Below are 21207 nucleotides of genomic sequence, written 5' to 3'. Positions count from 1 at the left end.
CACGTCCGGCCTGGACTCCAGCCCTTTTGCCCTGAGCAGAGCAGAGCCTCGGTCCCAGCGTCCCAGCTCCCCAGCTGAGGCGGAACTGGGTGGCTCCTCCAGGGGAGAATGTTCCTCATAGATCAGCAGGTTCCTGGATCTCACTGAGAACAAAGTAAAGTAACAGGTGTTACATCACACCTCCCCCTAGATGCTCAGGGCGGGGAGAAGATGATAATTCACGGGTTCTTGTTGCCCAGGACTTAGGGTGCCAACTGGAGTTGGCTTTCTATAAAGGCTTCAGGATTTCAGAGTTTGGTGTGTTGAAAAATGATACCAATTATAAAGTGCTGGAAGAACAATAGAAGAACAAATACACAGGAAGCAAACTGCCACCCCCACTGCTTTGAAAATAAAACTCCCCTCCAGGCCACCACCACCACCCCCTCACAACCATCTGGAGGAGTCAAATATTTGGAGGTGTCCAGACTCAGCTAAAGTAAGCATCCTCAATGAGTAGGTCTTGCACAAGGAGAAGGTACAAGGGCAGAAAACTGTGTTTTCATTTAGAAACTAGAGAGGAGACACAAGGCCAAAGCCATAAATCAAACAACGGAGACACACTCTTGTTTTATAGAATAGTTGCATAGCTAGATGGCTTGGGAGCAATTTTCTACAACATAGAAACTTTGCTCTCATCAACTTTCATTTAAATTTAGAGATATATGCCCTTGGAGGAAAAAAAAAAAAAGAATTCCCCAGGAGACCACTGAAATTATTTGTTGAAATGCTGGACCTTCTGTCATATACCTGGCAGAGACACACGTACCTCAGATGTTTCAGAACCACAAAATTATGCCTACCCTCAAAATCCAGTACCCCTAATTCCACACTTGTTCTTACTAGTGTATGTATCTATTTCATGATCCCTACATACCATCCCTTTATTTACCACATACTTAAAAGAGATCATTGATCTATAGATGAGACTATCACATCTAACACCCGTGTCTCCAAATTCTCTAAATCTTGGGCATTATATTTTGTAACATGGGCTGATTGTCTCATGTCACTTTACAGATGCTTACTGTGGTAACATCATTTCCACTGAGTGGAATTCCTTTAAACTGTGATGGAAAATTTACGGCTCCCCCACCCCTTCCCTGCAAATGCACATCCCTCCCCACATCAGAACTCAAAAAGAAGGTGTCAGAATCTGCCAGGAACACAGTCTAGAGCAGAAGTCTGAAAGCCATGCACTGTGGAGCTCTAGAGAATTCCCAGTGGTGTCTCAGCGCAGTGTGTGAGGGGCAGAAGGGGAGACCCAACAAGTGGCCTGGGCACCAGACTTCCCATGGCCCTCTTCCTCCCTTCAGTGGGGAAGTTACACTTTTACCACCTTTTAAACATTAGGCTTTCACATGTAAGCAGAAGCCGAGGACACTTCCTGCAAAATCCTGGAGGTCAGAGTGATAACAGCTACTACACACTCAGTAATTTGGGGGCAGACGTTTGTGTTGATGCTATTCAATCAATGTTTTTTATGGGAGAGAGGGAACAGTGACTTTGAATTGTCTCCTCCCAAGGAATGGATATATATATGGATATATATATATATATGCGTTTTTATAGAGAAATGATTTTGAGACCACTGCTCTGTACCCAAGGAGGCTTACGTAGAGCTATTTCAAACCAAGTGATTTAATACAGTTCTCCCATCAGAAAAAAAAAAAAAAATTAGACTTTCACATAAGACTTCTTTCAGAAAGTTAAGCTTTGAGAAATGAAAGAGAAAAGAAACAAGACACCTCCCCAGCTGCTAAGCGCTGTCTTACCCACGGAGGATGTGTAGGGTTCCTGCAGGGAATGCTGGCTGGGCAGGGCCATCTTGGTGGCAGAAGGATAGGGCCCATAGCCCTGAAAGAAGCTGCCAAATGCTACGGCAAAGCACAGCACCACGACCTGCAGGGTGAGAGAGAACGTGGGAGCTGTCAATTCCAAGATGCACAGAGCAAACCTGCAGACCTGCAGCTCCTGGGAGGTCTGGAAAGACGACTCTCCTCTGTCAGGCCAGCAAACCGCACCCAGGTCATTCGCTGTCACATCATAGGAGAGAAACAGCCTCGGAGCGAGCTGTGGTTCCTCCAACCCCCAGCACTTGGACATGGCAAGCTGGGGAGAGGCTGGAGCCTGGCGAGTAGGCCGGGTTGGTGACGGTGCTCTTCATTTGGGAAACTCACCATAAGGCATGTGCCAGTCTGCGTGCCGGCCAGCTTGCAGGTGCGAGAAACCTTGCCCATCACCAAAGTCTGAAGCTTCTGCAGCTGCTGCAGGAGAGTTCTGCAAACACAACAAATGAAAACCATGAAGGGCATCTCAGAGAGAGAACGCTTGTCAGTGATGTCCTCCCCAGGCTCCAGGGAGGCTCCTGTGACTTTGTGTCTGAATCAGAACACAGTACCAAGAAAAAGGTTCCTCTGATGAAGACACAGACACCACTGTCTTCCAGCACCGGACTTGCAGAGCTTATGGGGCTCAGAATCTGCCCCCATGAGAAGCTTGTCCATTCTATGCTGTTCTAAGAGTCACCTCGATGCTCCCAAATCACCCCTGATCATCCTGAGATCTGTTTGTCAGCCACTGAGAAAAAAAAGAAGCAAGAATTGCTTGGGGATGGTGACACAGAAGAACTCGTTTACCCGAGAGAAGAGAAATACCGAAGAAGATGCAAGAAAGGAGAAAAGCGTGGAGAAGGAGATGCCCAGCGGAGAACAAGTGAAGGGGTGGCCAGCGGCATCACTGAGCAGCAAGTGCTCAGAGAGCAGATCTAAAGAGAAGGCGAGGGACAGAGAGGAAAACAGGAAGGGCAGGGAGGCCAACAGCCACAGGCCCCTCAAGACTGTGGTCCTTGAAGGCTCACAGCACCTCGACAGGCAGAAATGAAGCCCAAATACGAAGGAGCAAAGAAGCCGGCTCAGCTGGACACAGGTTCAGAGCCAGGACCCCAGAAGCCATGCTCTGATGTTTCTCCAGGGAAACACAGAGAGGAGGAGTTAAAAAAAAAAGAGTTCTGCCCCAAATGGGACAACTGCACAGAGCCTTAAAAGGGGAAGGGTTGGGGATAAGAATAGTATGTTCTGTTCTGGGTGACATCAGGTCACAAAAGGAGCAGACAGTGACATTCCTTCAAATTCTGAACAGTGCAGCCACAGAAAAGGATCTCCCAGCCCGGGCTCCCAAATTACAGCCTTGGGGATGGATTCTGTGTGAGCAGCGTAAAGAGCTGAGGCTGCTCCCTGCCCCCATCCCTCTTCTCCAAGCCCAGGGCCCTTGGCAAAGTGGAGAGATTTTTCAAGCAGATGATTTGTTGAGTCTCAAAGAGTTTCAGAAAATTCATGCTGTGAGGGTGACACGAGAAAGCCAGACAAATTCACTGGAAAACATCAGCAAATCACTCATTGGCAGAAGAATTCCGGGTGTTTGCAGATACTGCAGCCCATTTTGCAGACAAGCAAAATATTCCCAAGTCTGCAGCTTCCCTCAACCTCCCCACCCATGACCAGTACCAATGAAATGAGTTCTCCCAGGTTTAAGCCAGGTAGGGACAGGTTGGCTGTAAGAATGATATTGCTCTAGCTTAAATGGATAAGAGCAGGGCCAGAACTGGAGCCCACAGCACAGGCAGCACAGGCCTTCTGAACTGAACAACCCCTGTGGGGTTCCATCTACATTTTTACCTTGTACAGTGGTCTTGTGTGTGTTTGTGTGTTTAGTTGCTCAGTAGTGTCCAACTCTTTGCGACCTCATGGACTGTAGGTCACCAGGCTCCTCTGTCCATGGGATTCTCCAGTCAAGAATACTGGAGTGGGCTGCCACTCCCTTCTCTAGGGGATCTTCCCCACTCAGGGATCGAACCCAGCTCTCCTACATTGCAGGCAGATTTTTTACTGTGTGAGCCACCAGGGAAGCCCCAACAGTTGTCTTAATGTAAGCAGAACAAAATTCATCCCATTATTTAACATCATTAAATTCTATTAATATGGAGGTCTTTTTAGTACTTAGTCGTAAGTTTTCTTGCTTTATAGTAATCTAGAAGCATAACCAAAAGTACTATAGACTGGTTTACATTTATATATACTCAAGCAATATGTTCTTTAGAAGAATTCTGTGTGTTACTCAAGGCTGAGTAATACTAATGGTGTGATGACTTTAAATTCTCCTTTAGGGAATTGTGTCATTTGTGACAACATGGGTGAACCTGGAGGTCACTATGCTAAGTGAAATAAACCGGATAAAGAAAGATAAACACCATATGGAATCACTTACACGTGGAATCTTTAAAAAAAAAAAAAAGAGTTGAACTCATAGTAGAAAGTGGTTGCCAGGAGCTGGGGGAATGGGAGACAGGAAGTTTGGTAAAACGGTACAAACTTTTAGCTCTGAAATAAATAAGGTCTGAGGATCTAGTGCAAAATATGGTGACTATGGGTGATAAGCCCTGGAGGAGTACATAGCAACACACGTCAGTATTCTTGCCAAGATAATGCCATGGACAGAGAAGCCTGGCAGGCTACCATCTATGGGGTTGCAAAGACAGACATGACGGGGTGTGCACGCGTGCGTGCGCACACACACACACATACACACACACAGGATAACACTGTATCATATAATTGAAAATTGCTGAGAGTAGAACTTAAATGTGCTCACCAAAAAATAAAAATAAAACAAGGTAAGTAGGTGAGGTGATAGACGTGGTCATTAACTCAACGTGAGGAATCCTTTCACAATGTATATGCATATCATTATGCTGTACACTTTAAATATCTCACAAATTTACTTGTCAATTATACGTCAGTAAGATAGAAAAAAAATCAGAAGTTTGCAGCTAAAGGATCTTATGATGCAGCAAGTTCCTTTCCTCACGCTTTCTCTCTTCTCCCAAGAACTCCCAAGAGCACTGCCTTCTTGCACGGCTGCCATTTCAAAGCTGAGAGCTGAGTGACCTCTGACACACGCTCCTCCTGGATGAACGTTTCTTCCGGCAGAGCTGACATCTGGCAGGCAGTGGCATGCATTTTATTGACGACTGTCTGTCGTGCCAGCCCCAAAGGCCTCTCTGGGGTCTCCATGCTATATTTCTGGAAATCCTGGGGGCAGATGCAAAGGCGAGCCCACAGATAAGAGCCACGTTTGACTGCACGGCACAAACCTTTTCTCCCATATTCTGGCCTCCTCTCATGTACCAGTTAACAGGCTCTTTGTCAGCAGCTACACTACAGAAAGGGGCCTCGCTGTTTCCTTGGTGGCCTGCTGAAGGCCATGTCTGTACCGCCAGCTGCCACTCTTGATGGGCACCCCCAGCTTCCACGGGGCACCCTGCTGCCTGCACTGCAGCACCAAGGTGCTGAAGCTCAGCTGTGCTGTGTTTAGGGTGGGGTGGGGGGTCATCCCTTCATCCAGACTTCCATTAGACAGCAGATTTACAGATGTTACCAAAGCCATTCACTTTTGCTCTGAAGTTTCAGGTGTGAATTTTTTTAAAATGTAATGTCCTGGTATTCTATTTTATTTAGCGGGTGGCTGCACCAGGAGGCGGACATGGGGGATCTTAATTCACCCACCAGGGATCAATTCTGTGCCCCCTGTGTTAGAAGCATGGAGTTTTAACTACTGGACAGCCAGGAAAGTCCCTCTTAAGGTGTTTTTAAAAGTGAAACCACCATTTCCATTTTTACCAATAGTCCCTACAACCTTCCCACCCGTTCCCTGCCTCTTGTCCAGTCTTGAGAGCATGAATTACTGAGGAAACCAGTTCCATGCAATACTTGGAATCACTCCTCCCTTCCAATTTCTGATTGGGATCACAAGGTCTGGGACCCTATCCCTAGGATGAAGAGTCTCCCAGGAGGCTCAAGAGTTCATCCTGAAGGCAGACCTCTAACAGGCCAACACACCTAAGCCCTGATGGTATAGTACCTGAAGCTCAAATTGGGCCCCCAGCCACAGGTGTAAATGCTGCCAGTTTGGAAGAAGGACCATCTAGGTCTGACTGGGTGAGCAGGGAGGCCTGTATCTTTAGAGGTGTACGATGCTTTACTTGGCATTCATCAGCACATCCTTTCCAAACTCAAAGATAATTATGTGCTGAATCCACCGTAAATGAAAATCGTTGTTTAATGGCCCCTGATTTCTAACAGTTTATAATGCAACTCTTTAAGATAAGCAAACATGTAGTTTAAAATAGATTTTTCAGTTTGAAATTTCTGTGGAAAGCAACAGTAATTTACAATGTGCTGTTTGCTGCTGCTTCTCCTGCTCAGATTAGTGAAGGTCAGCTGGTGGGAAGGCTGACGCTCTGAAGGCCCCATCCATCAGCAACAGAGGGATTCTACCCAAGGAAAGCAGGTTAGCTCATCCATCCCCAAAATCGAAACAGATTTCCATGATGCAATAAAGTTTGGGAAATTCATGGACATTCACACAATAGAAACACTCATTTTTTGTCATAACCAAAGAAAATTATCAGTGATTGAGTGTCCACCGACTGAGTTCTAGAACTTCATACGAGATACTACATAAATGTCTCAAAGACATGTAACTGGTAACTAGAAGACCAAAGATGTAAACCCATATCTATCTGACTCCATAGCTCACGTACTTTCCAATTCAGTACAGCATGGTACCCCAACCTATAACCTAATAAAATTAATGATCAAAAGACTTCTCAGTTAAGTAGATTTTTCTTAAATCCAGTGACATTAATATCATATTGAGGAAATTCTCTGGTGGTCGCATGGTTAGGACCCATTGCTTTCACTGTTGAGGCCTGAGTTGGATCCCTGGTCAAAGAACTAAGATCCTGCAAGCTGTATGGCACGGCCCCTGAAAAAATACTATATTGACAACAGCACAGTCAAGAGATATGTCCACTGTTAAACAAGAAAGGATTACTTTCAGTGACTAAGGGAGGGATTGGGGGCAAGAGGAGAAGGGGACGACAGAGGATGAGATGGCTGGATGGCATCACTGACTTGATGGACGTGAGTCTCAGTAAACTCTGGGAGTTGGTGATGGACAGGGAGGCCTGGCGTGCTGCGATTCATGGGGTCGCAGAGCCGGACACGACTGAGCGACTGATCTGATCTGAAACTACAGACAGAAAGGCCACAATGACTCCGATGGCAATGCAATATGTACTAACGAAGTTTCCGTAATATTGATACAAATAAAAGCAATAAGGTAAAATATACATTTCTTGGCAGATCTCTGGAAATGACAAGATAAAATGTAAGAGATGGATAAAAGAATAATGGGTGTTCCTTAGCCTAAGTCAAGCGTCAGGAAGTCAAAGCTGAGCTTTGTTTAGGAAAATGGAAATTATAAGCCCTGTCCCTCCACTGGATACCAAGAGAGCTGATGAGATGGCTTCCAAATTACTAAGTCAGTAATATTCACCAGAATAGGGCGATGAACTCTCAGGATAAGAAATCTGAATTTAGATCTCAGTACCACAGCTGTGTGCTTTTAATCATATTACTTAAGCCCTGAGTTTAGGCAGCAGTTCAACGTTCAGCAATGTCCTCTGAACTGCTGCCCAAACTCGGGACTTGAATAATATGGTCAAAGTTAATTCCTTTGACCAGCTAATAGAATAACGAGAGAATCCCTGTCTGGGGTACTCTGGCTTTGCTGGAACAAATACACCTTTGCAGAGTGCTTGCTGTTTCTTTCCACCGATGACTCTGTATGGGAAAGCCTGGGACCTCAGGGCTGATACGCTGGTCTGAGATGACGTGGTACTTTCCCTGGTGGCACTGGGACAGATGCCATGCCCTGCAGCCCTGGGAGCTCTGATGACAGCTGTTATTCTGCTTGCATAAAGGGCTGGCTGGAGAAAAGGCAGGCACCAGATGAAATGGAAGAATTATTTTAAAACTAAAGCTATATAAAGTCAATCATAGGACACACTCTCCAACCATGCATTCAGAACTCGGTAAAAACTTCTCCTTTATTACTGCACTTTAAATCATCAGTGATCATGGCTAATTATGGCTTAATGAATTCTTGGGCTTCCGGGAGCAAGGTCTTAATTTAGAGAGACGTTTATCTGGGCCAAGAAATTTTTCACAAGTTGTTAAATCGGAGTGTCCAGAGCTCGATTGAGAATGTGGATTTTTGTCCTGTGGTGAGATGTAAAAATAAACTTTATGGCTGTGCTCGCATAGCTCCAAGGAAAAGAGCAGTTGAAGGCAGCTGCCAGCCTCGCCCAAAATAAAGCATCACCCTGTATCTTGGGAGATGGATCAAAGGAAATTGGGCAAAACATTCGAAAGTAGCCGACAGTGTGAGACACAGTCTCATAAAAACTGGGAAATGCATCAACAGCCTCGTGTGTTTTCTTGTAGTTGGTTTCATTTTGTTTTCTTCTGTTTCTGTTATTTAAGAGAAACAGTGGGGGTGAGGAGAGGAGGGAGCAAGAGAGAACAAGAGGGATGCAGCGGCTGCATCCTGTGCTTTGAACATTCTAGTGTCTAATTTCCCACTGGAGTCAGAAACTGGGACCCAGGGAAAAGGATAAACTGGTGGTTCCCAATTACTTGCTGTGCTAGGAGCTGCCAAGCAGGTCCTCTCTATAAACACACTTTCCATCAAATCCTGTGACACGCCTTTCTCAGAAGTGAAACCAGCTGTGCTACGATGTGTTTGCGCACATTTGTGTGTGTGAATGAACCACTCCGGGTGCATCAGCCTCCCACGGGGATGAAGAAACTTTTTTAACACCCTTATGGAATGACTTAGAGCAGTAAGTTCTAAATTCCAAATCATGAACCATTCGTGGGCCGTGGAAACAACTGGGGTGTGACTGATGTATTTTCTAAGGCTGCTGCTGCTTCTGCTAAGTCGCTTCAGTCGTGTCCGACTCTGTGCGACCTCAGAAATGGCAGCCCACCAGGCTCCCCCGTCCCTGGGATTCTCCAGGCAAGAACACTGGAGTGGGTTGCCATTTCCTTCTCCAATACATGAAAGTGAAAAGTGAAAGGGAAGTCGCTCAGTCGTGTCCGACTCTTAGCAACCCCATGGACTGCAGCCTACCAGGCTCCTCCATCCCTGGGATTTTCCAGGCAAGAGTACTGGAGTGGGGTGCCATTGCCTTCTCCATGAAACAGAATCAAATAAAACACACACTATCTGAGGGCATCACACATAGTAAATAAGTAATTATCTGTGAAACATTCGTATTAGTTATGTATGTGATGTATGTGTGGTGTATCTGGGTCGTTACACAACATGTAAAATGATATGATCAAAAAGTCTAAGTGTTATTTAACTACAGTGCTTATGCAAAAAAAAAATTATTATGAGTGACTATTATATGGCTTCATGATGGAAGAGGTAGGCATCCATGTTCTTCTGAAGCAAAATCCCACCTAAAGCCCTCCACATCCACCCCAGTCTTCCAGAATTAGTGTCAAAGACCTGAAGGATAGGAGGGAGGTGTTACAAACCTGAAACGTGTACCTCAAAGTCCTTAGGTGGAGAGAGACGAGCTGGTAGGATATATTGTTAATAACAATGCCAAGTACTGCATAACAATATTTAAGGAGACTCGTGTGTGTGCTAGCTGTTCAGTCGTGTCCAACTCTTTGCTACCCCACAGACTGTAGCCCGCCAGGCTCCTCTGTCCATGGGATTCTCCAGGCAAGAATACTGGAGTGGGTTGTTATTTCCTCCTCCAAGGAGGCTCGTGAACTACCACAAAGACTTTTAAATACTAAGGTGCAAACTCTTACACAAAAGATAATCACATTCTGCTAAAATCCTGAATTTTGAATAAATATTCATTTATTTATGACCTTTGACTTAAGTTTTGAAGGCTGTTTATGGGGTTCTGGTCTAAATTTTTAAAAATACAAATGGTCTCCCTTTTCTCACTGTGCAATTGCCACATTCCAAGGAGCTTTATTTTTCAGGGACCAGGAGGCACTTTTGAAATATTCTACCACCTACTTGCCCAAGATCACAAAAAAGAGAGTTCTAGAACGTTTTCTGGGGCTGAGGGATGTGTAACTTCACCATGAAATCATACTAAAATGCCTTTCTAAACTCTCTGGGAAACTCAGCCTTGTATCAACAATCCTTTGAAGTTTGTAATGTTTTCACCTGAAAAAAAAAAGCTTATACTCTTCACACAGCCAGAAGTTAGAGATAACGGAGAAATGAAAAGTGATTTAAACCAAGATATAGGTCTACAGAGGGTCATTCCTGGACTCGGGTCATTCGTCAGCACTCTAACAGCCTCTCTATGCACAGCAGGAGAGGGGGACCAGCTGGTTACGGACAGTGGAAGAGAAGAGAAGACATCACACAGGGAAAACCATAATAGCTCGGAGGGAGCCAGCAGACAAAACTGGTGCAAAGGGACATGACTGTGTGGCTAAACAAACAAATCAGGAGAGGCAGAACATGACCAAAGCCCAGTGGGCTTGGCTGGAAAGACCTCTCTCAGAAATCGCATGCAGATTGTAAAGAACAAGAAGAGCAGAGACAGAGAGGAGGACTAGAGTTACGAGGAAGGTCAAGGAGGAAAACTATGGAATCCTTGTTTCTGATAAGAACACAAATACAGGTCAGGACAAGCATATCCTTCACTTCTGTGAGGGCCAGGGAAAGGGAACCAGTGAGGCCCACATCCCATGTCGTATATCCTAGCCCTGGCCTGCAAACACTGCCTACAGGTACCCCTGAGGCCTGCTCCCTCGAGCTCCCTCCGGGCCAGGTTAAGAGCTCCAGACAGACATATCGCCTTGGTCCTGCTGACTCCTCATCCTACTGGGAGGGGCCGGCTAGGGGAAACCAGAGCCGGCCCCCTAAAATGTGGGTCCCGAGCAGGGTGCTCGCATTCGGATCCAAGGTCGGCCCTGTGATGAGGAAGGCATTGGTCCTTGGAGAGAGCGCACAACAGGGGTAGGAGTGACTGAGGAAGGGACCATTGGAAAAATGAGCTGCTCGAGTCCCAGTTCCCGTCTTAACTCTAAATGTCTGGATGACCTTAACCTCACCAGCCCTCAGTTGCCCGCTCTGTGAAATGAAGTGATTAGCAATTAAATGAGATGATCTCTAAAGTATTTTTCAAGTCTGAGCTCCAGATATGAGGGCTCCCATATCCGGAGCTGGTTGCCACTCTGGTCTCTCCACTGATTGCCAGGGTTGATTCGGCCGATCTGGCTGGCTAGGCAGGTGTCCCCTTCCTCTCTCATCGCTCCACATGTGACCCTCTCAAAGATGCGAGATCAGTCGAAGAGGACAACCATCTCTGATGGAGGAGGACCAGTCTTCGATCAAGAATATATGAGTGGCTGCACTCCCCTGCTAGAACCTCCAAACAAGCTCTCACGTCTAAGCTCCTATGAGTCTACAAATCAGCCCTGTAGACGCTCAAGGGCAAAATTAGACAAGAAAGGAGCAAACTGAGCCACAGACGCCTATAAGGAATGGGCTAGTCGAATCACTTGTGTAGAAGAAAAGGCTATAAAGTGGAGGAAAGACAGGGTCTCTCAAGAATGAGTCATGCAGCTTGGAGACGAATGAGAAGCAAGGAAGGCCAGGAGACATCACACGCAGTCTCGCCTGGTCTTTGTAAAAGCAAAAGTATTTCCCGACTGAGCACAGGAAGGAGGGCCCCCTGGGAAACCATCTCTCTCTGGCTCACACATTTCCTGGTGGTAGGCGATTAGCAGATCGCCTTACAGACAAGTGTGAAGGTGACTTCCCACTGCTCCAGCTGCCCAAGGTTCCAGTGGTAAAGGCTGCAGAAGTCTCCTCTTCTGTCCTCACCCCCTTCCAGCTTGCTGAGCTCAGGCAAAAGGGCCTTTTCACCTCGAAGCCAGTAACATGCTACCTGACTGCTGCTGGGACCAGTACTACCCTAAGATTCAGGACTGACTCCAGCTTTGAGTCCTCGTTCTCATCTGGATAGATGAAAGTCCTTGTAGGCTTCAGAAGCGGTAAAATGTAAAGAGGGGCAGTTTTTCTTTAGTTTGGCCAACAGTGAAGCACCCACTTGCCTCTCCTGCCAGGTCATGCCAAATGGAACAGTGGCACCCCAGGTATCCCACCCACTTCTGGGTAGCCAGGATCCTGTCCACGTCTGGTAAGCATTTCTGCCTCCGCCCGCCTACCTCCGAAGGATGGTAATGTAAGAAGCGCGAACAGGACACAAACACGGGTGTGTGTCCACTGGGCCCTGCTCTGTACTTAGTTCAAACACTGGGCCAGTCACTCGGTGCCATGAATAAAGGGCCCGAACGTCTCCCCCTCCCACAGGCCCACACCATCATCTCCTCCTGACCAGTTTAGGGCAGAGACTGCCAAGATTCAAATTGGTCACTCCGGTCACAGTGTCCTCTGGGCAAGGAGAGGCCCTTGGCAGGAACAGAAGGAGAAGGGGGAGGAAATCGGGGGGAAGGCGGGCCCTTCCCTGTTTGCACAAGAGCAGCTTTGCTTTATTCCCTGGCTTCTCAAGCCAAAACACACGAAAAGCTACTGGACTGACAGATTATGATCTAGCAGGCCCCTCATCGGATTGCTTGTGAGAGGATGGCAGGTTAATCAAGTATTAACCATTTTCACCATAAAGGGTTGGTTGTCTACCAGGAGTTTGGAAAAGGGAGGAGACTGAACACAGAGCCTGTTGGGGAACCACAGTGGAAGCGCCTGCCAGTCAAGGGGCAAGCAGAGCACCATAAGCACGAGGTAGATTGTGTTTTCAGTGGAATCTCCTGCTGGCTGAATTGCTGGCAAAAGCTCCCACAATGAAGAAGATAGAAGGAAAACTACCATTGGCTCTCAGGGAAGAACTCAAGATATGCTGACCCCAGCTCAAATACACAGGGGCTCTCTAACTCATATTGTATAATAATCGACATCATATTAATATAGTCGTGGCCATTATTTTAAAGGGCTTCCCTGTTGGCTCAGACAGTAAAGAATCCACCTGCAATGCTGTAGACCTGGTTTCAATCCCTGGGTCAAGTAGATCCCCTGGAGAAGGAAATGGCAGCCCATTCCAGTATTCTTGCCTGGAGAATCCTATGGACAGAGGAGCCTAGCGGGTTACAGTCCAGGAGGTCACAAAGAGCTGTGCACGACCAAGCAATTAACACTCATTATTTTAAAAGACACAAACAATTGGCAAAGCACAGATTGTTCCTGACACACACATAATCAGATGTGCTTTATGTCCATGCTATGCAGATAACAGCTCTTCATCAAAATCTGACAGAAATAAAATTATGTAGAAATACATTTACTGATACGAAAATATATGGCCAGTATGGCCAGTGATTTCTGTTAAATGGGGAAGGTTCTTAACAGAAGAGGATGTACAACATAAGCACATACATATAAAATATTCCAGTTCAAAATGTAAACATTTCTTTGGGTGAAAAGATTTGGGGGGGTTTCTTTTCTTTTTTAACTGTATTTTCTAAAATTTTTTTTACAATGGGCATATATTACATGTGTGTGGGTTTTATTTTTTAGGTTTAAAATATATGATACAGCAGGGTCAGTCTGGAGAGGGGAGGAGACACCCTTTTCCAGTAAAGGGGGCAGGCAGCGAGCCCTTCTCATCACAAACACCCAATGCTCTTTGCGCCTCTGCTGCCCCCGTGTGGCTGCAGGAAGACCTGACATCTGGAACCCCTAGACAAGACCCAACCTGGACCAAACTCCATTATGTTGGACGGATTCCTCTTTCCCTTTTCACCATTTCATGGCCTGGATTTGTCCCACTCATGAACATGGGGGTTTTGCAATAGCGATGGCTAAGATAGGAGGTGGGATGGACTAGAATCTGCTCAAGATGCTTACAAAATGGATACAGACTCTGGTGGGGGTTTAGGACCCAGAGAACCACTCTGGCAAGAACAAAAGTGGAGATAAGAAGGGATGAAGCCTCAGGAGACTAATCGCCAAAGACAACAGCAAAACCGGAACCCTGAAGTGCCACTGGAAACCAGTTCCTCTGCATGGGGGATCAAGGTGATATCACATGGAGCTGGTGACATTTTCTTACTTCCGTTGTTTGTCTACAGAGTGCTGGAGGTGACTGTCCTTGACCTGCCATATGAGCACACGTTCCCAGAAATGCAGAGAGAAACCCAGTGGGGTCACAATGTCCACTTTTCCTACTGATGGTATTTTTAACTGATGACTCAATTAGCCTGCTGTTTGAGCAACAGACCATGAAGATTTAGGAAACGGGAACCAAATTTTACACTATTATCAGATGACATGTAAATAGATTTACCCTGATCCCTTAACATTTGCAAAATTGTTATTAGGCATTAATGCTAAGCCTTAAAATGATGAATTAATATTTTGCTTACCTAAAAGTCAATTTTTCTCTGCTTGGATTGTTGGATCTATAACAGCTAAGGGCAACTTGATCCCTTGACTAATGAATACTTTAATTTTCAAAGCATGAGCAGACTCTGAACACACACACACACACACAATGAAACTCCTCAACCACCGTTTCTCAGCCCTATACCTTAACATGACCCAGGATAAAGCTCATCAAGGCTCTAGGGCCAGACTGCCTGTCTTCAGATGCAGCTCTGGCATTTACTGTGTGACCTTGGACAAGTCACCTAACTTTTCTGAATCTCCATTGAGTTCAGTTCAGTTGCTCAGTTGTGTCCGACTCTTTGTGACCCCATGGACTGCAGCATACCAGGCCTCCCTGTTGAGTCTCCATTACCTCCTCTATATAATAGGGATAGTAATAGGACTAGGTAGTAGGGTCATCAGAAGGTTAAATGAGTTATTATCTATAAAGTCCTGAAAACAGTACCTGACACAGGAGATGCTAGATGAACTCATTAATCCATCTGTCTTACAATTATTTTTCAAAATGGATTTAAAATGTAATCAATTAACTTTTAAACACAGTAATTAAAAACTTTTTAAAAAACAAACTTGGTTTTCTCTCCTTTTTTTTCACTAATAAGCACTAATTTATTTTACTCAAATTGGGTGACAAAAAAGTGGCGACTCCCTCCTTAGCCACCTCTATAAAGTCTGATGTCATTTTCAGAAGAATCAGACTCATTGACCATATTCTCTCCCAAGCCTCTTCCTTAACTCCCTCTTCATGAAAGCCCTTGTCAGCGTCAGCCTCTTCATCAATCTCACATATTTTAGGGAAAGTAAAGGACATGCACAGGCGTGTGTATGTGTGTGCACAGGCATGTGTCTGTGTATGTATGCGCACAGGCGTGTGTGTGTGTGTGTGTGCGCGCACATGCACACCGGCGGCAGGAACAGGTGCATGGAGCATGGCCGCCCTGAGCATCCTGGCACAACTACTCTTTCAATGGCATCTCTTCCCCTTTCTTCCCAGCTCCCTTTCTGATCTGCCCCTCTCTCCCCACCTTCCATCAGGCATCCTCACTCCAGGGACCCTCACCTGTTGGTGTTCTCCAGAACCTCCACCTTCTTCCGAAGCTCCAAGTTCTCCGTTGAACAAGACTCTACCCTACAGAAGAGAGAGAAAAAGAAAAACCCGAGTTTTATCAGGGGAGCAAGCACTAAGCCAGGAGCTAGGATGAAGGCAGGTGGGGTTCAGAGAAAAAATAAACAGAGAAGCAGCTACTCTGGGGAGATTAGGAAGAGAGCTAGGCCAACCTGAGTTGGGGAAAAGGGTGACACAAAAGAAAAAAAAAAGAGATTAGTAACAAATGGCTCAATAATGGGAAATGAATTGGAACGGTACACAATGTAAACTTCTTATGTGCTGTGGACAGTCACTCAGTCATGTCTGACTCTTTGCGACCTGATGGACTGTAGCCCGCCAGGCTCCTCTGTCCACAGGATTCTCCAGGCAAGAACACTGGAGTGGGTCGCCATGCCCTCCTCCAGCGGATCTTCCCAACCCAGGGATCGAACCCAGGTCTCTCGTACTGCAGGTGGATTCTTTACCATCTGAGCCACCAGGGAAGCCCAAACTTCTTAAAGGGTTTTTCCAACTTGATTTCTCTTGACTTTTCCCTATGGCTCTCAATGCTCATCACACTTCTCCCTCCGTATTACAGGGTCTGAATGCTGCTAGCTGTGCTCTTGGCCAGGAAGACTGACAGGGCTTGAGGCAGGGGGAGAGGAAAGGACAAGACCCTAGGACCTCAGGACAAGGAACCAAGGTGCTGGAGGAGGCATGCCCCAAGGGGCCATAAAGAGATTTTCATCGAAACATCTTGACCCCAGATACCTCAACAATGATTGGTAATAATTGTTATTACCAAAACCTAAATCAGGAGGAAGAAACACTGACTTTCAGTAGGAACTTCAAAAACCAGCCAGGATCCACCAACTGCTCCTCTCACCACATATACATAAAGATTCATTTCTAGATCTAGGGACTCACTCCCATTTTAAAATGATATTAGTTTGTCAGATGGGAACTATTTTCTAGGGTAATACAAAATTGTGTTTTAATTTATGTTTTTCTAAGAGCCCTCCTGATATTCCAGGCTATTCAGAATAACACAAGGTATCTTCAAGTGTTTTTGTGCAAAGTCACTCACCTATAACATGAATCATAGCAGACAGAAAATAAAGAATGCCAACTTGTCTTATATCCCCTGCTGCTTTCTCAAGGGTGCAAGGCAGTGTGGCCAAGGGTAATTGATTAATTAGCCCCGCTCTTTTCTGCCAAAATAGCACCTCTCCTCTGAGAAGTCCAGGAATGTGCATGAAGGTTTGTATTTGTGCTTATTTGAAAGTAAGCCTTCAAGGATTTATGGACCCTTGGTTGAAAACAGTTCTGTACAAATGCCTACTAAGATCAAAAGTGGAAATGTGTTAGTCACTCGCAAGTCCAGCTCTTTGCGACTCCATGGACTATAGCCCATCAGGCTTCTCTGTCCATGAGATTCTCCAGGCAAGTATACTGGAGTGGGTAGCCACTGCCTTCTCCAGGAGACCTTCCTGACCAAGGGATCGAACCCAGGTCTCCTGCATTGCAGGTGGATTCTTTACCATCTGAGCCACCAAGAAAGTTGTACTTCTTTAATTTCTTGCTAGATTTATAAGGTTCTCCTCTAAAAACCACTAGGTGGCAGGCAAAACACAGGCTGATAAACCAACAGCCTTTGCTGGGAGCCAGGTGAGAAACTGAACCCCCTTGTCATGGAAATCAGGGGCCCCCTGGCACTCACATTTCTCTACATGAATTGCTCAATACACACAACCAGTTTGGCAGGAGGCTTACTTTTTCTCCAAGCTGTCCATGTATTCTTTCTTCTTCCTCCTACTTTCCTGGGCTGAAATCTGCAATGGAAGGGGAGACGAGAGGATTACACTCCAGCTGTTATCAGTAAGGGACAACAGAGGATGAGATGGTGGGATGGCGTCATTGACTCAATAGACACGAGTTTGAGCAAACTCCAGAGACAGTGACAGACAGGGAGGCCTGGCGTGCTGCAGTCCGTGGGGTTGCAAAGAGCTGGACACGACTCAGTGACTGAACGACAACAGAGCAGTAAACCCAGATGACTGGAGGCCGTGAGCACAGAAATCACAGAAGCCCTGCTCACTTCTGCGGCCACTTCCCATTTCTTTAACCTGCTGGCTCATCTACTAATCGCCTCCCCTGTTCCCCATGGTTTCAATCAGTCTATGCTCTCATCTACTTTAACAAATTAGGCCACAAGTGAGAAGGATGGTGGTCCAGGAGTCAGACCAGAACATGTACATCATGAACCATCTCTATGGTCTCAGAAAAATGACTTCAATTCTGTGGACCTAGTTGGGTCACTGTAATACATAATATAAGCCAGTTGGGGTTAGTTACACAGAAATTCCCTGGTGGTTCTGCATGTGGGTGAAGAATTATGACTCTAATCTCTCTCCTCCTTCCTCCCTTAGTCTCCTCCCTCCTGCTCTATGCACACCCTAGCCATGCCAACTTTTTTTTGTATTTGTGCTTATTTGAAAGTAACCCTTCAAGAACTTATGGACCCTTGGTTGAAAACAGTTCTGTACAAATGCCTACTAAGACCAAAAGTGGAAATGTGTTAGTCACTCAGTCAAGTCCAGCTCTTTGCGACTCCATGGACTATAGCCCATCAGGCTTCTCTGTCCATGAGATTCTCCAGGCAAGTATACTGGAGTGGGTAGCCACTGCCTTCTCCAGGAGATCTTCCTGACCAAGGGATCGAACCCAGGTACTATAGGGGCCCAGGACTTCGAAACTGCTAGACCCAGGTATAGAAGAGCCAGCAGAATTTTTTAACAAAAACCCCTATCGAGAAAAAAAATTAAGAAGCACCCATAATATATTGATATTTATGTATTTATAATATTATAATTTATAAATATTTATAAATTGCATAAATGCCTACTAGGGGAAATATTGTATATATCATGAAATAGAAATTTTAAAGTCTGAGATGTTTTTAAATGTAAGTGGGAGTTCTAATATTTTCCTCCCATGCTTGAATAGGTTATCTTGAGCATCATGGAGTATGCACACCCAATTTGGGGACCCACTGACCAGAAGATGGATGGCAGGGCTGGAGGATGACAGGGCCAAGCCTTGGTCCCGAACCAAGGGCCGGGCCAGTGTTGGCCACTGGGAAGGTGGGACAGGCACATGGCTCGGTTCTGCTCACTGAAGTGCCTGCATCTGATGGACCCACCTTATTCTTGATTTTCCTCCGGATTTTCTTTAGGGCCTTCTCCTCTGATTTCGTCAGGGGCAACTTGGTGGGGATGGGATAGCCCTCAGCGATCAGGGTCCTCTTCTCCTCCTCCGTCAGGACCAGGGGGCCTGATCCCTGCAGCTTCTGTGTAGACCAAGGAGCAGAAAAGGGTCAGAGAGGAGCAGCCGGGAGCTCCTGAGGGGCGCCTCCTGAGGGGCGAGGAGGGTCTGATATGATGTCTTGCAAACAACTAAGGAAAAAGGACGCCCATCTGTTCGGGTAAGAAATGGGCACTCTGAAGTGGAAGCAAAAAAATGGAGAAGATACCCGTGTGAGTGTTACAACCCAAGGATTATAATTTAAGGGAACAGGTAAAGAAACCTCCACCTGTTATTTCCCACAAAGTACCCCATTGGCTAAAACATGCAAATTAAAAGACAGAACTCATTTCCTACATCCCTGGAGGTTTCCTGTCGTCAGAGTGATAAGGAATTCACTTGGAGTTCTGTGGAAAGTTTTGTTGTTCTCCTGAAAAGGCCATTTTACAAGATGCTCTCTATACACTAGGAGCCGCTTCTCAACCTCCACTTCCAGCTAAAGGGTTAGAACTCCCAGGGACGCACCGGCAGCTTGCTCCACGAGTCTCTGGTCAGCACTGTCCTAGACTATCCATCGTCAGTGGAGACGACAACTGTAGCTCATCCCATGTCATCCATACTAGGACAATGTGTTTATAATTAGGCAATAAATGGAGGACCTATTGCATATTAGCTCTGTGTTAAATGCATGGAGGAATCAAAACGAGCTCTGTCTCTTAAGTAGCTAATGATCGAGACCAAGGCTGAATTGACACACAGGAAAGAACGAGAGCAATTAAATGCTAGACGGTGATATTCACTCCAGGTGCATTAATAACATGAAGAAAGAGAACACTTGTGTGAGTCTCTGCGATAAGGGAAGGCTTAGGGTAGCAGATAAGACTTGAACTGGGCCTCCTGAAAGAAAGGGGGTGATTTACACAGAGAAGGACTTTCCAACAAAAGGCAGCCTTGTAAAGAGTAACAGAAGAAGCCGCTCTGCCTGGACGGGGTGAGCTCTTGAAGCTGCTGCAGGTTGGGCACATACAGAGGGTGTTAGTACCCAGCAGAGGTATGACGGCTTGATGCCAACAGATAGTAGGGAAACACAGCACGGATGCTGAACCAAAGTCTGACGTGGGGAGGATTTAATCCATGACCATGGAGAATGAACTGATTGTGGCAGGACCCACAGACCCATAGAATGAACACCATTGCAGTAATCAAAAGAGTGAAGGGTTAATGGTGAGAGGATAATGATGGAGTGGAAAGAGGTAACCCACTGGCCCTCAGTAATAGTGATAAATAAGATCATAGCCACAGATCTAAGAACTTGCTGAGTTTCTGAGACAGACTGCATTCAACTTTTCAAAGTTTATACTAATTGATAGATGGCTTTTCTAGAATTTTTACATATCTCACTTCATTAAATACTTTGGCCACCTGATGCGAAGAGCTGACTCATTTGAAAAGACCCTGATGCTGGGAAAGATTGAGGGCAGGAGGAGAAGGGGACAACAGAGGATGAGATGGTTGGATGGCATCACTGACTTGATGGACATGGGTTTGGGTGGATTCTGGAAGTTGGTGATGGACAGGGAGGCCTGGCATGCCGTGGTTCATGGGGTCGCAAAGAGTCAGACACGACTGAGCGACTGAACTGAACTGCGTTCCAATTTGCTCTATGTGATATTATAAATTCAGTAAGGTTGACTATGATTTTTAAATCCTCAGAGAAATCAATTGACTATTCAAAACAATGCAAAATTAATTATATATGCCTATTTTTTATTTGGAGAAATTATATATGTGAGGAATGAATAATGACTCATGAGTTCCATCCTGAGTCACTGGGTTAAGAGCTGAACCACAGATAAAAAGGGTTAAATTATATGCGTGTGCTTTAGACATCAAAACGTTTCATCTCAGAGCAATTTTTCAGTTCATTGAAGATTGTTTATTTAAATAATAAGCTATTTCCTATCCTAGGTCACAAAGACTGCCTAAGTTGATGATAAATATTTGTGATATAATTTTGAGAAGAATGACAACATTTTTATTCCTCATGGTTGTAGCTATAAAAAATACGCACATGAATAAAAACCGGAAGCATGCACAGAAAAGGAAAAGAACGTGTTAGCACGATGAGATCACAGGCAGTTTTTAGAAAATGTTCTCTAAGTCTGTCATCCCCCAGCTTTAGCAATCAGACTGAAAACTTCCCAAAGGAAGAAAAGCCAAGTGGCTCGGAATGGCAGCCACGCTGGGTGAAGCTCCAAACGACAGGATGGGAGGATCGGGTTGCAGGGATGCAGGGACACTCACATGAGGAGCAGTGAGGAGCGGGGAGCTGGCCAGCGCCGAGGGGGCCCGCGCTGGGGCCCTGGCGGGGCTGTGGGTCTGCGGAAGGCCAAAGGGGTGCAGGCGCGGGCTGGGGCTCAGGC

The 21207-nt window shown here is 45.8% G+C and overlaps 1 protein-coding gene across 1 annotated transcript in view; it reads right to left on the bottom strand.

Annotated features, from left to right (window-relative positions):
* CREB3L2 (cAMP responsive element binding protein 3-like 2) overlaps positions 1-21207 on the bottom strand; it is a 130850-nt gene that overhangs the window by 7877 nt on the left and 101766 nt on the right. The window contains exons 6-12 of the mRNA XM_010852773.1: positions 21089-21207; positions 18684-18830; positions 17255-17313; positions 15455-15523; positions 2220-2319; positions 1815-1941; positions 4-143 (exon numbers count right to left, since the gene is read on the bottom strand). Of these exons, the coding sequence (XP_010851075.1) occupies positions 4-143; positions 1815-1941; positions 2220-2319; positions 15455-15523; positions 17255-17313; positions 18684-18830; positions 21089-21207 (761 nt within the window). The remainder of the gene's footprint in view (positions 1-3; positions 144-1814; positions 1942-2219; positions 2320-15454; positions 15524-17254; positions 17314-18683; positions 18831-21088) is intronic.

The sequence above is a fragment of the Bison bison genome, unplaced genomic scaffold (assembly GCF_000754665.1).
Source record: "Bison bison bison isolate TAMUID 2011002044 unplaced genomic scaffold, Bison_UMD1.0 scf7180017864315, whole genome shotgun sequence".
In the NCBI taxonomy this organism is placed as follows: Eukaryota; Metazoa; Chordata; class Mammalia; order Artiodactyla; family Bovidae; genus Bison; species Bison bison.
Note: the sequence above shows the minus strand (reverse complement) of the source record. Positions and strands in the feature narration are given on the sequence as shown.